Source organism: Pleurodeles waltl, chromosome 5 (assembly GCF_031143425.1).
Source record: "Pleurodeles waltl isolate 20211129_DDA chromosome 5, aPleWal1.hap1.20221129, whole genome shotgun sequence".
Taxonomy (NCBI): domain Eukaryota; kingdom Metazoa; phylum Chordata; class Amphibia; order Caudata; family Salamandridae; genus Pleurodeles; species Pleurodeles waltl.
In genome coordinates this window covers 516662519-516677819 of record NC_090444.1, presented here as the reverse complement: position 1 = coordinate 516677819, position 15301 = coordinate 516662519, and the positions used below count along the sequence as shown (strand labels likewise).

The window sequence follows — 15301 nt, the reverse complement described above, 5'->3', positions numbered from 1 at the left end:
CATGGCAGAATGGACAGCCTGGCCCTAAATTAAGAGCTCCTAAACCCTCACCGCAAACGTCTAGCAGGGCTAGCATTTCAAAACATTGAAAAATATATTAATTAAACGAAATCTCACTACAGGTCATGGTCTGATGCATGTTGACAATCATTTGCGCCTCTCTGGTTAAGTTATTCAGATGTCTTTCTAAGGACAAAGTTGAGCTAGTTGCACTGTCAGGGGTAGCACGGGGTTGTGTCACTGTCCTGTAGTCTTTCCAGAGATGCCCATGAGCTCAGTTATTTAAAAGGTTGCCAGACAGTCCTAATGTGGATTCCATTAGCCCCATCTTAAGACTGATTCACCCAGATGCAGGAAGAAAGTTTGGCGAGTTGCTAAATAGCATAGTGTGATTAACCCCCCCGCCCTGCCTTTCGAACCCTTAACCCACACCATGGTCATGAAGCTGAACGCACAAACATAAGGCATCCATTGCTCTCTTCCTCTTCCCATTACAGGAAAACGCCAGGCTCCAGTTTTTGATGTCTTTGAAGCGTTCCTCAACACTGACAACATCCAAGTATTCGCTAATGCAGCCACTGACTACATAATGTGCCTTATGAAGTTTGTCAAAGGATTAGGTAGGTTTCTTATTTTGACTTCTGACTTCATTTAAGAAACAGCATTTAGTATGTGTGGTGTCTCTTCTTTACCTGGCACATATCTTCATTGAATGAGTAAGGAAAACAGAAAAGCCACCAACTAGAACGGTCTAATGGGTGATTGGAAGCGGTCAGAGAGCAAGAAAAGTGGACAACGCCATCCTGGTTTGATGATGATATAACAACAGCAATTCAGCAGAGACTAAATGATAATGCCACATGTGGACTGGCATCTTTTGAAGTGGGTGTGCAGGTCGGGGGATATTTTCCCGCCAAATGTTTTGGAAATCAAAGTCTCAAATTTTCCCGTCCCACAAGAGCCTGCCCAATACAGGCTGCCCACTTCAGTGGGCAACTTTGCACAAAAGTGCTTCAGGCGATTGGCTACAGCACATTTCTCAAAAGTGTTATACTAGCTAAATGGCCACTCATGGCGGCTGCTCACAAGTGTTTTCGTTTGACTGTAAAAACCATTGGAATTAATGCCTTAATAGTTTGGGCTTTCTGCCCCTCATAGAGTGCACATCTAGGATAGCTCCGCCCCTATGCTAAGTGGATGGCCATTTAACCAACAGCGGGACTCGCTGAGGATCTGCTGTCTGAAAACTGTTCTACCATATCTAATTAAGGCGAGGAGCTTTAGCTTTACAGGCTCTGAAGTCCCACAGATTTATGAGGTGGCCCTGACTCTAATGAGGCTCTTAGACTCGCTCAGCAAAACGTGGAAATGATGATGATGATGCCAAGAACAATACAGGTGAGAGCGCGTTATCCCCTCCAGGTCAGGATTTTAAAACGCTGGCACCAAGGTCGATGGGATCTTTGGACCCAGTGAAGAGTGTGGTAAAACCAAACACATTCAATCAATTCTCAATCATTACAACAATAAATTTAAACAACATAACTAATTTGGCCATGGAAACAAAACTCCAGTCAATGAAAAACTTCGAAGCTTTATTAGATCCACAAAGGCAGAATCCTGTTAATAGTGCATACAACTAAATTATACAAGTAAATGAAAACTATCGGCTGATCAAATCTGCAAAACAAGTTTAATCTACTCATCATCAAAACCATTAAACATTCCAGTAAAATTACGCAAACAGGCAATGATAATATTTGTGCAACAGAAACAGATTTCAATTCATTAAATGTTGACAGCCAATATCTAAATTTCAAAGTTCAACACATTATATTTTACAAGGGTGGTTATTCCTATTGCTGTCACAAATTAGGACAAGCATGTGTGGGAATCAGCTAACACGTGCAGACAAAAGCTAAAGAGAAGAAAAAAATAATTTGGAAACATCATCTATCTTAGGTTAGGTTAGATTAGGCTCACTAATAAAGTAAAAAAAACAAGTGTCAGCATGCTAATCTAATTAAAATAAGGTAAGTGAGCAAATAACATTACTATTTTATGCCTCTCACGGTAACAGCATACAGATCAAGTTTAGCGGCAAAATACGTCAGATCCAGCAGAATACGCCAGGGGAAAGTGCAGAACACGAGCTGCACATAAGGAACAATCATGGGACAAGTTAACGATGAAATTCAAAGGGTCAATTTAGCAATAAAAGAAGAACTTAACAAGGTGAAGGCTAAATAGCATGAGAAGCAAAGAGGGACTGACTAAAAGTTTCCAAAATCCCTACCTAAAAAGAAATGTTCAATGTAATTTGATTGGTCCACTGTGTAGAACCATATTTCATAAAATTACAATGTCCAATGAAATGTATAATGCCCGTTAGGTTTGCATCATCTCCAGATTCGCTCAGGGTAAGTGTGAAGTCACCTCTCCTTCCGTGTAACACCTGCAATAACTCCAAAATCTTTCCCTGGCTCAAAAAATGTTCTCTCCATTCACATGGAAGCAAGCATTTAAACAATGGTACTGCTTTACTTTCCAGTCCTCATGTTCTAGCGTTGCAACATTTCAAGGCTATTGCTGAATGAACTTAGACACAGTACAATATAACTCTACTGAACATGTGAGATGACCTAATGGAAAACTTCAGGTTAAAGAGAAAGTAATGATTCAGCTTTTTAATTACTGCTGTGAATATGAAACTTCAGGCCTAGTTATGCTAACACAAGAAATTCACTAGATTAATATAACCATTAATAAAAACATACAAATTATGAAAACTCATGAATATATTTTATTAATAATATATCATAAATTATGCAAAACATTTTCAATTATTAGCTGCAATCTTTAACAAATTACATTAAATATGACTGAGATGTGCATTTATTTGTCTGCACACCTGTAATGTTAACTAATAACTCACATGAATCAGCATAAATCAGAATTATTTTGTAACCATATTAATTCATTCTAATGATTAATTATTATCAAACATTGTTATAATTCTGGTTAGCATTTTAATAAACGCAGTTGGGCACAACGTCTGCCATTGTAAACACAATAACCACCTATGGTAGAGACAGAATCCACCATCAGACAAAACATGTACACTCTAAAATACATTTTTGTGCATCTCATTTAGGCTTTTAAATGCGAATATAAAGTCACCTAATGCTGACTTCTGTGCCCCTAAAGCTTTACCAAACTCTCTACTCTAACACAGGCTTATCATTATTATCCAGTGTAGTAAATAGTGTTTGGAGTAGGTGAGAGAGTAAAGTAGGAGTATTAGTTAGTTAGCGATTCAAACATTCTCTGTGCCGTAGCAACTTGATCACAAATACCAATGGAGAGCATAAACAAATAAAGTCCTTTCAAAAGAGTGAATGAAAGGAATTTATAAAGCATAACTGGTACCTTGATGCATCATGGCACTAAGGTAACCAATGGGGGGATGAAAATGAAATCTGAATGATGTTGATTACACATATATATATATTATGTAAAATACATGTTAATTTGGCGCACTGTCCCGAATGGTTTGAAGGTTCTTCTTCATTTAGGTATGTAATCAGTTCAGACAACTCTTCACTAAGAAAAGGTTTCCAGGGTTTCAGCCTACACCAAAATTGAAATAGAGAATGTAAGTGAGGAGGGAGGGAATTTCTGCCTCATTGATAAAAAACATCCTCTGGATCTTATCCTCTGGAATCTAGGGACAGTTAACAGAATGGTTTCTGAGAATCTCAAACTTATTGGAGCATAAGATCGAAGGATCTTTTGAAGAAAGACAGGAGTATCCCTAGTCCAAGAGTTATGGCTAATGAACCTAGCTCTAAAGTACATATGTTTTTGTAGGAAGTCAGAGAAGCTTTTGTAGAGTAGATATTGCATAGGCAAAATGAGGTGCTGTCACCACAAGTCGATGAATGAAGGATTCAGGCAGCTCTTAATAGAGTGAATGTGTGTTCTCTAACCTCACATCTGTCAGTGCTGTGGCTGCTATGTGCCTGCTATAAAAAGATAGGTATGGAACAGTATTTCTAGAGATTTAATGTGGTACAAGCAAGCGGAGACTACTGAGGGGATTTGGGGAGCCAGAGAGTGTATCATCTATTTTCTCTCAAAGACTCTTCGCACTTGGCAGGTGAGGGTACAGATCACATCCATACAGGCCAGTAGATGTTCAGCCATAAATCGTTTCGGCCACTAACAACCCTATCTCTGTATTTTCCTTCAGTTTTAATTTAATACTTCCCATGCACTGACATATAAAAGACATAGGGCCAGATGTAACAAACATTTTTGCGATCGCAAATGGCCCAACAGTCGGTTTGTGATCGCAAAAATGCTTTTTGGTATGTATCAAGTCCAAATTATGATTTCTAATTCTAATACCAAATCGCAGAGGTTTGTATAATTGTTTTGTGACAACCCATTCGCAAGTGGGAAGGAGTCCCCAAGGGACCCCTTCCCCTTTGTGAATGCATGCGGAAACATTTTTTAAGAGCAGGCAGTGGTCCCATGGACCGCTGCCTACTCTTAAAAAATGAAAAGAAAACTATTAATTTTTCATTTTTAAATGTATCCCGTTTTCCTTTAAGGAAAATGGGCTGCATTAAAAAAAAAAAAAAAAAATTGCTTTATTTAAAAGCAATCACAGACATGGTGGTCTGCTGAGCTCAGCATGCCACCATCCCTGTGATTGTAGCCATTCTTAATGGGTCACAAATTGTGACCCACCTCATAAATATTAATGAGGTAGGTCCATTTGCGAACCCTTGCAAATCGCTATACGAAACTCCTGGAGTTTCATACATTCCAATAGCGATTACTTAATTGCGATTCACAAAAAAACGCAATTTGGTAATCGTTATTGGAATTAATGATACACCTGGCCCATAGTTTGTTGAAATTCAGAATGTGTAAAGGGTTTACTGTGTGGTTGTAAATGCTGGGTGTCGTCTGCGTACTTGAATGACTTAACACCCCGTTCCATTAAAGCATTAACTAGAGGAATAAAGTAGATATTTACCAAGTGGGGAAAATGAAAACCATTAGTGGTCGTATCTTCTTTCAGTGATGTGAAAGCACTCAGCTTGTTTTTTTGTAAATGGCCAGATAAGAAGAATTTAAACCACATATTCCTCCAATGCCAGTGGCTTCGACATGATATAAAAGAATCGAGTAGTCAACCGTGTTAAAAGCGGCAGATAGATTTTATAGGGGAAGATCATCATTTCAGCCATAGGGGCAGGGTGAAATCCTGTTTGAGTATCGACCAACACTTCATATCTTGAATATTGTTCCAAAGTTGTTTAGTGGCGAATTCTTTGAGTATCTTGGCTGCACAAGGGAGCAGAGATATTGGATGAGTTACTTAAAAACGTCTACTGGGCCCAGATATCTTGGTGACCCTGATCTGGTCTCTTCAAAATAATTCATGAAGTCCTCAAATAAAAAAGTAGAGAACATCACAAGAGAATTATCAGCAGACAATGCTGAAGTAGTTGCAGGGGGTGGGGGGAATTACAGTTGTCCATCTCTTCTCTCAGAATCTTAACCTTGTTTACAAAATAAGTATTGAGGTCAGCACATAATTTCTTTGAAGGAGTAACATTAAATGTATCTGGGTGACATCAGAAAGATCATGTTCTATATGGAGGACCATTTTCTGAGTATTGGGAGATGTTTTCTTGTCCGAATAAAAGAATTAACGTCTTCTTGTAACATTTCCTTTTAAAAATTAATTGTTTGTACACTGACAGTTTAGCTTTGTAAATTTTCTTATCCTCAGTTAATCTAGAGTCTCTTCATCGATGTTCAGCCACGCGTGATGTGATTGTAGCCTTTTTATATTTATGGAGCACTATGTTTGTGTTATTCAATATGTTTAATATACTTGGGTCTTTTTTCCATCCCCTCCTCTTTTCTTTCCCTCTCGCCTGACTTCCTCATTCCCTTCCCTCTACTCCTTCTTCCCAGGGGAAGCAGATTCTAAAGAGATTGGTGACTGTATGCCAGGACTGGGACCCATGTCTACAGATCTGTGCCTTCCTGCTCTGGATTATCTCAGGAGATGTTCTCAGGTATGTGTTCCCCACTCCTGTCGCTGAGAACATTTCAGTGTTCTTGGCTTGCCATGATTGTGTTGGATGGATGAGTGGCTTTATATTATGCAAACTTGTTGCTTCTATGTACTTTAGGGCTCAGAACACAGTATAAGGACCAGATAGTTTTTTTTTATGAGCTAGAGACCAAACATTACCTTAGGGGCGTGTAGATTTCAGAGGTCATTATCTAAAGATCACACCTTATGCATTGTAAAAGGTGGACCCAAACGTAATGAGTGTCACTTAATTTGAGCTGAAATCGTTCATTTGTTGCCTTTGTAATTGGGCAGTGTTATCAAGCTTTTCACTCTGTGAGCTTTGCCAAGTTTTCGAACTTAGCTTGAAAAATAATTTTATCACAAAAAGTTTTTACAAAATAATTTATCTGCTGGATATCGATTTTAGCAGGGGGTTTTCTCCTTCAAACCTAATTTAGATGTGGTTTCGCCCCTTTGTAATTTTTTTAATAGAAGTTTGCTAGGTTTGTGAAGGTGATCAAGTTTAGAAATTGCAAATGAAAAACGTTTCTAACTTTGTTTTTCCATAGTATTTACTGCAAGATTAAATTAATTAGATGTAGGTCTTAATTATAAGGGACAATATTTATCACACCAAATCACTAATACTGTGGGGTCCCTTATTTATTGTATGCAATAAATAGAAGCTGTTACAAATTTTACTCCTTAAAATGGGAAATAACATGCAGATTTTGGTGCTTATTGCACCAAAATCCATGCGTCTCAGTAATAAATATTGCTAGGTTGCACCAGCCAGACTTTTTCCAGGACATGTAGTTTTTCTCACTGTTTATTTACTGGGAGAGATAAAAACCTCAAAACTTATAATTCGGATAAGCGTGGTAAGAGTAGTTACCGAACATACTGTAATTCTTTTAGGCCAAATGCAATGGTGGCACACAATTTTGTATAAACATGTCAGTGACATATTGTCACAAGTAATACTGTAATACTTATATATCTACCTATATATATATGTGTGTGTGTGTATATATATATATATATATATATATATATATATATATATATATATATATATATATATATATATATATATTTCATCACACAAAAAAGGCACTGCACCCCTGGGGGCTCCATGACAGCTTCATTTATTCAGACAGAATTTCACAACCACGACGCGTTTTGGCAACCATGTCTTTCTCAAGTGGTATTCGTCTGTTCCTTCCTGCCATCACACTATTTATATTGCATTCTTGGATTAATAGTCACATGTCTCTCACCTGTAAGATATTCAATTATATATATATATATATATATATATATATATATATATGTATATATATATATATATGTATGTGAGTATATATATATATATATATATATATATATATATATATATTTACACACACATATATATATATAGGCAGCCTGTTATTGACACTCACATTCTTGACCCCCACCAATACTTACCCGTAGACAAGTGGCTGAGCAAGTGTGGAGTGGAATGCCCGAGAGCAGTTGAGGCGTGATACCCCTCACATCAGGCCCCACAGTCCTATATAATAGCCACTTACCTCGATTCTGTGTTTGCATCCCTTTAATTGTGTGTTGCAGTGCTCAAAGCACATTGTATTTTTGCAATATGTTTTGTGTTTCTTCCTATACAGTTGCTTGCCAAAATTTACAAAATGCCCTTAAAGCCAGTGTTCCTCAGTGGCCGACTTGCTAACTTGCCCAGGAGGGTGCAGGAAAGGTCCACCAGCAGCGAAGATGGAATTGAGTCGGTCCTTGCTGAGTTTGATGATGACACCGGTAAGTAAACATAAGATGGAGTCTGATAGTTGCCACTAGCAAAAGTGATAAGCTGGGGTGAATCTAATAACTGATGTTTGGAAGTTTAAGTACTGCTTCTGTGAGCAGACTTAACATATTCAAGGAGTTCTCTAGGTTAAGAGATCTTCAATGAACTTCCTCCTTTATTATATAATAGAAAAGAAAGATGCTTTCTTCAAAACGTTCGGGCACATTTCTTTCAAAGCTTGTGTGGATACTTCCTGCAGAAGCTAACTGGTTTCACGAAAGACAGCAAATAAACAGAGGCGGCTGGTGACATTTGAAAGTGGTGGGGCTTAAAAGTTGGGTATGACTTTTATGTAGCGACTGAAGCGAGCAAGCTTAATGGACAAACATGGGGTCCAGGGTGAGTCCTCCTCCCAAGAAAAAGTTTAAAAAATATTGACAAATGGTGCATTTGAAAGCAAATGAATTTAGTAAGAAAGCAAGGTTTATAAGGAGGTGGGAACATATTGGGGCAGATTATGAGTTCGGCGGACAGTTTACACCATCCGTGGAACTTTCAACATGGAGGCTGCGCCATACTGGCTACCTCCCCACCAGCCCCAGTAGGAGTGTCTCACTAAGTCAGTGTAGGAGGCTGGCCTGATTTGTAGTGAGGTCCTATGGTACTTACACCTTATACCAGGTCCAGTTATCCCTTATTAGTGTAGTGTGGGCAGTGTCGAGAAGCCAGGCTCTCTAGAGGTAGTTGTGGATGAGCAGCCAAGGCTTTTCTAGGAGACATGCAAAGCTCATGCAATACTACTGTAGTCACACAATACTCGCACACATGAAAAGAAAATACTCAGTGTTACAAAAATAAAGGTACTTTATTTTGGTGACACAAATACCAAAAATACCTTAGAGACTATACTCCTTTAGGAAATAAGTAATACACAAATTATATACACTAGTATGCAGAAATATGCATAAAAACAGTTAGAAAACAGTGCAATTAGTGAAAATCACAATAGTTAGAAATGGGCCTGGGGGGAACTCAAACCATGTACTAAGATAATGGAATGCGAATGTCAGTTTCCCACCTAGGCAAGTGTAGTGTGTAGAGGGGAGCTGGAAGTACGAGAAAAACCCCAAAGGCAATTACTAGAACCCACCCCAGTGCTCAGGAAAGCAGGAGTAAAACACAGTAACTTTCCCAGAACACACATAGAAACGAAAAGAAGGATTATACAAGAACCAGAAGAGACTGCAAGACACCAACAGTGGATTCCTGGACCTGAGGATCTGTGGAAGATGGGCACCAAGCCAAGAAGCACAGAAGAGTCCAGGAAGAGCAGGAGCCCCTGCTGACCCAGATGAAGGTGCTAAAGAAGAACCACCGGTGAGGAAGAACAGTCACTGCTGCACCAAGAAGACAGACTCGGGTTCCTGGTTGGTGCAAGTGATGTCTCACGCCGAATGGAGGATAACAGTCTGGTTTGCGTCGCTGGAGTCCGCCAACAAGCCTTACACATGCAAAGCTTGCGGTTAGCGGAAAATGACCTTCCGGGACCAAGTGGACTGTACCCAGGAGGGGCAGTCGAAGGGGGCTCTCAGCAACTCAGGGAGCCCATAGAAAACCAGGCAACCTACACAGGAGTCCCACAGCCTGGGGACAAGGAAGGTGCAAAAGAGGCCCACGCAGCACGACAACAAAGGCTCCCACGCCACTGGAGAACCACTCAGGAAGCTGTGCGTCCGAGGATAGAGTGCTGGGGGCCGGAGCTGCAAGATGCACAAAGAACTTCGTGGAAGGATGCCAACAAGACTTGGCAACTGCAAAACACATGGTGCACAGGGGTACTGACTTGCGTGGGGAAGCAAGATCTTACCTCCACCAAAGTGGGACAGTTGGACGTCAGGCCCGTCGGGACCACTTCAGTCCATCATGCAGGATCCACGCAGCTCAGCAGGAGAGGGGATCGACACATCCAGTCGTCGTTGCAGTAGGTGCCTGCTGAAGCAGGGAAGTGACTCCTTCACCCCAAGGGAGATTCCTTCGCTCTTCTGTTGCAGGCTGAAGACAGGTTGTCCTCAGAGGATGCATGACTGGGAAACAGTTGCAGTTGCTGGCAGGAGCTGAAGATACAGTGTTGCAGAAGGCATCTTGCTTCAGTTTGTAGAGTTCCTGGAGGGTCCAGATGCAGTTTCTTCGGTGAGAAGTTGAAGTGGAGGATGCAGAGGATTCCTGCTGGAGTCTTGCATTCCGAATCCAAAGAACCACCCAAAGGAGAGACCCTAAATATCCCTGAAAGGGGGATTGGTCAGCTAAACAGGTAAGAACCTATCAGGGGAGGGCTCTGACATCACCTGCTGGCACTGGCCACTGAGATGCTCCCAGAGTTCCCTGCCAATTTGGAATCCAAGATGGCAAAAGCCAAGGACCCTCTGGAGGAGCTCTGAGCCCCACCCCTGGGGTGGTGATGGACAGGGGAGTGGTCACTCCCCTTTCCTTTGTCCAGTTTCGCGCCAGAGCTGGGATTGGAGGTCCCTGAACTGGTGTAGACTGGATTATGCAAGGAGGGCACCAAATGTGCCCTTCAAAGCATTTCCAGTGGCTTGGGGAGGCTACCCCTCCCAAGCCTGTAGCACCTATTGCCAAAGGGAGAGGGTGTAACACCCCTCTCCCAAAGGAAATCCTTTGTTCTGTCTTCCTGGGCTTGAACTTTTCAAGCAACAGGATGGTAGAAACCTGTCAGTGAGGTGGCAGCAGCTGGGGCTGCCTGGGAAACCTCAGAAGGCTGTAATGGCAGTACTAGGGGTCCTTTAAGGAGCCCCCAGAGTGCATGGGATCATACAACCATTGCTTGCAAAAGCATGGGGTATGATTCCTACATGTTTGATACCAAACATGCCTATGTTCGGAGTTACCATTATGTAGCTGGACATGGGTAGTGACCTTTGTCCAGTACACGCGTAAAATGACATCCCCGCACTCACAAAGTCCGGGAAAAGGGTACTGGAGGTCATGGGGCACCTCTGCTAGTGCAGGGGTGCCCTCACACACAGGTACTTTGTACCCTGCCCTCAGGGCTGGAGGGCCTGCTATAGGGGTGACTTATAAGTGACCTGGTGCAGTGTAAATGGCAGTGAAAGGTTGCATGCACCTTTTCACACAGGCAGCAATTGCAGTCCTGCAGAAGCCTTTGCATGAGCTCCCTATGGGTGGCAAAATATATTCTGCAACTCATAGGGATTCCCTGGAACCCCAATGCCCTGGGTACCTAGGTACCATATACTAGGAACTTATAAGGGAACACCAGTTTGCCAGTTGTGGATGAAATACTGTGTTAATGGCATTTAACAACCATTTGAAAGAGAGAGCATAACTACTGGGGTCCTGATTAGCAGGATCCCAGTAGACACAGTCAAGCACACTGACTAATGGGGGTAATATGGGGGGATAATGGGGTAGCCATGCCAAGAAAGAACATACTTTCCTACAGTCAGCGGGCGGAAACCTGAGTTTCTGCCCGCTGGCCTAGCCATAGAGCCAGCAGCAATGCTGTAGAGCGCAGGGTACACCAACACCCTTGCCATGTGAACATGGCGAGGGTGCTGTCCAGGGGGGCCCATGCACTGCCCATGCCAAGTGAATGGGCAGTGCAGGGGTCCTCTGCGTCCGTTCTCTGCCAGCATTTTCATGGCATTGGTACCGCCATGAAACCGCTGACAGAGAAGGGGGTTGTAATCCCCAGGGCAGTGCTGCCCTGGCAGATTAGGACCGTCACCACCTCCAGATCGCTGGGATCTCCAATCCTTGCAGAGTTGGTGGTCCCAACAGGGTTGTAATGTGGCTGTCAGACCACTGCATTGGCAGCGGTCCAACTGCCATCCGTGAGTCTGGCGGCAGACTCGTAATGGGGCCCATAGTCTTGAAATACTAAACATGATAAAAACTGCCCCATATCTTGCTGCATTAATACGTTCAACAGTTACTTTAAAGTGCAAATTGTAAAGCCTAACAACTTCAGGCCCTTTAAAGTGTGTGCTGGCCCAGTGTCTTGCACGGCATGCAGCATCAGCTTTGGAAGAAAATGCATGCTCTAATCAGGCATCAGGAAGCACCCACATCTGCTAGCTGCAATCAATCATAGAGAAATATGTGCAGACGGATCTTTAAGTGGGATGAAACGGTGGGGGTTCTCTAAAAGGGAACATGTAAAATACATTTCTGTGATTCCTATAGTGTGCCACCCGGCCTGTTTTTTGGTTTCTCTCTGAGATGTTACTGCATCCAGAAATATAGTACAACACATGACATACACCTAAAGCCTGTCAGCATTATTTGCTTTGTCAATGGTGGTTAGCTGTCTAAGATAAATGAGTATCAACAATGGTTAGTTATAAATAATAAACATTGGAAATGTTTCAATTCTGAAATTGTGAGACTGTGAATTAAATATTATTGAGGCCTGTGGAAGGAGTATGGCCTTCAGTTAAATCTGCCTTATGTTAGCTATGTTTGCCCTTTTTCTCTTCACATCTCATCCAGCTGCACATTTACAACCTCCTGTCTTTCCTCTTCAGCACCCTCTTTTCCCTCTCCCCTAAATGCACTGCCTCGCATCTCTCTCATTTTACCACCCCAAACATACACTGCACTCATTCACGTTTAAGCACTTTATTTCATTTTGATTTTGCTTTCTAAATATTTTGACCTCTATGCACCCCTTCACACACATTTACACTGAATTTCATTTGCAACTGGAAAACATGGTTATTGTTCTGTGTGCTCTGTAGAGAGACCAACCCACAGTCAGGCACTTTTGCTTTGCCTTCTGCCCTAGCACCAGCACGCACTCTCAATCAAAGCCCCTCATAAACACCTGGCATGAGTCAAAGTATATACTATGCAAGAGTAATGCAATGCACAGAAACACATGATGGTGAAACAGCTAACTCTCTTGGGGAATGCAACATTAAGTAAAACGTGAAATGAGAGGAACTAAATAGCTGACACACATTACATACATTTTAACAATCATTGTTTGCATATCAATCCATGTTTGTGGCATTAATGTTAAGGGCTTGATGATAGAGCCAGTTTTTACGCCATACAGCAGATAACTACCTTTACTGTAAGCACCTATTTCTCCCCTTGCGCTTGACTGGGATATTTGGATCCATTTTGCAAGGGATCAAGAACCCTGCTCATCTTTTGGAACAAGTTTCACAAGGAATAAATAAAGCAGCTCTACTTCTAAAGGAGCCAGCGATCTGCAGCCAGGGCCTGGGGTGTCAAATGGGGGAGGTTAAGGTGACAAGGGGTCTCAGTAAATAAATAAATACAAATAACACAACATTAGCATTTATAACACTTACCGTTACTGAAGGCAAAGCACTAAATCACACATGCTTACATCCACTCCTACTGCATGATGAATGTGGAAAGGGTGGGATCTATGCATGTAATGACAGATGGCTGCCCTTATGCAGGGATGAAGACTCCAACGCCCAAAATTATGACGCTAAAAGCGTCACTGGCCTGTACTGGATACTGCCATAGACCACAATGGAAATAAAGGGCTTTAGAGCAGTCAGCCCTGCGTCATGCGTCATAGTGTAGAAAGGTGATTTACTGAGTGTGTTCCGTCTCGTGCTGCAAAGCGAGGTGGGCAGGCAGCCTGGGACAAACAGCCCAGGCTTAAATGCATTGATTTGTTTAGAGTTACATTTGTATCTCTAAACAAATCGATCTATTTAATATTTTTATATGAATGTGTAGGAATTTCAGAGGGGCTGACCCCCTCAGCCCTAAAAGAGAAACCGCACTTGCAAATAAATTACTTTGTTAGCCTAATTAGATATCTGTTCTTCTGATGAATATTGACCCCTTCTTTGGCTAACATGGTACAGAGAACCTGCACTCTCTATATATACTACATCCTGTTTTTATGTGTATCAATTACAAAGGCATGTAAACAATAGCATGATGCAAGGGGTTAAAATTGTGTAGTAAGGTACAATGACATTGCTGAGTCCATGTGACTATTAGAAGGGATGTGCTCCTATGTCAAGTCATTGTAACATGCAGTCTGTCAGGAAGTAAACAGTAATTTCTCTTGTCAATTTCTTTGTACTGTGATAATAATGCATAACTTAACTTTTGCATGCTAGTAATGTTTGAATGTGTATTTAATCGTACCCTTGTTCTAAAGCATGTGGTACTCACGTCATGAATATGTGCGTGGAAGGGACTTTGTAAATAAGAATATAAAACTTAAAATCCACAAAACATTTGGCAGCTATAGTAAGCTGCGCAACCCTAACTACGCTCCCCCCACGCACATCTCAAGTATGCACTGGTGGAGGTGTAGCCTTAGACCTATTGGTGGAAGAGCCGAGCAAGGCTTGATAGTGGTTCGGGCAGAATGTCTGGGTCAGGACTGGCCCTTGAACCTTGGGTACTGGCCTGTCTAATTAGAGCAGACTGGCATGCTAGACTTAGCCATTTTCTCTCCCTAATGCAAAGAAAAATTTCCAGATGTTAAATAAATACTCTTTTTCGAATTATGAAGAGCCTTATCCTGTATTTACATACTGTTTAAAGCATAATTTACCCACCATTCGCCTCATACCAATATGGAAAGTGAGACAAGATAAAAAAGGCCTGTCAAGTACTGGCTGAAGGTGTCAAAAGTAATGCAGACAGTTGGCCGCTATGAACCACTCATATCTACACTGGCAGGGAGGGAGGTGGGAGTAGGCGGGTGGCATATCCATCCAGAAGAGAAGCATTCTGCAATTCTGGCCCAGTGCAGAGGAACCCTAACATCAGACGCAAGGGCCAGGCAATAAACCGTTGGGGGGAGTCACAGAGAAATCTGCCTGATAGCCTGATAAGCCAACAAAGGCCGAAGCTCAGCAGCTGAGTCACTCTCAGAATCTTTCTGTCAGGAAAGACCATGATAACTCAGAGAAGCTACCAGTGCCTTGGTTATAATTAGGGAAGGCAGACCACAGCTTTTGCAGTGCATGGTGTGGTAGAGGCTGTGAGGCAAGGGCCCATTTCATTACTGCTGTGCAGTGACAATCAAAACCCAAAACCAGAACTCAACAGCACTGCTGCCTCACCCCATGCACACAAGGCTCTCCAAGGGTCTTGCATCCCGCAAGCCAGTGCCTGCGGTGGAGGCAGATGTGGCGGTCTTAAGGAAGCAGCTAGTGTTTTTGCAAGTGACCCTACTAATTGACTGTATGTATCAGGTGGTCAGGACGAATCTCCAAGGCACTGAGAGAGTAAAAGATCTGTTAGGCTGTCAACTGAGCTCATGTGATATGTGCAATTCATTTTGACCTTGCATTAACGTGGAAAATATTCTGATATCAATTGGTCTAACCCTAGATGTGTGACACCTG

The 15301-nt window shown here is 42.0% G+C and overlaps 1 protein-coding gene across 3 annotated transcripts in view; it reads left to right on the top strand.

Annotated features, from left to right (window-relative positions):
- Nucleotides 1–15301, top strand: part of ARFGEF3 (ARFGEF family member 3) — a 402727-nt gene that overhangs the window by 318006 nt on the left and 69420 nt on the right. For 2 of the 3 annotated variants that reach the window (XM_069234334.1, XM_069234332.1), the window contains 3 exons: nucleotides 498–620; nucleotides 5998–6101; nucleotides 7771–7915. In XM_069234334.1, the coding sequence (XP_069090435.1) occupies nucleotides 498–620; nucleotides 5998–6101; nucleotides 7771–7915 (372 nt within the window). The remainder of the gene's footprint in view (nucleotides 1–497; nucleotides 621–5997; nucleotides 6102–7770; nucleotides 7916–15301) is intronic. The other variant, XM_069234333.1, reaches the window with a different exon arrangement.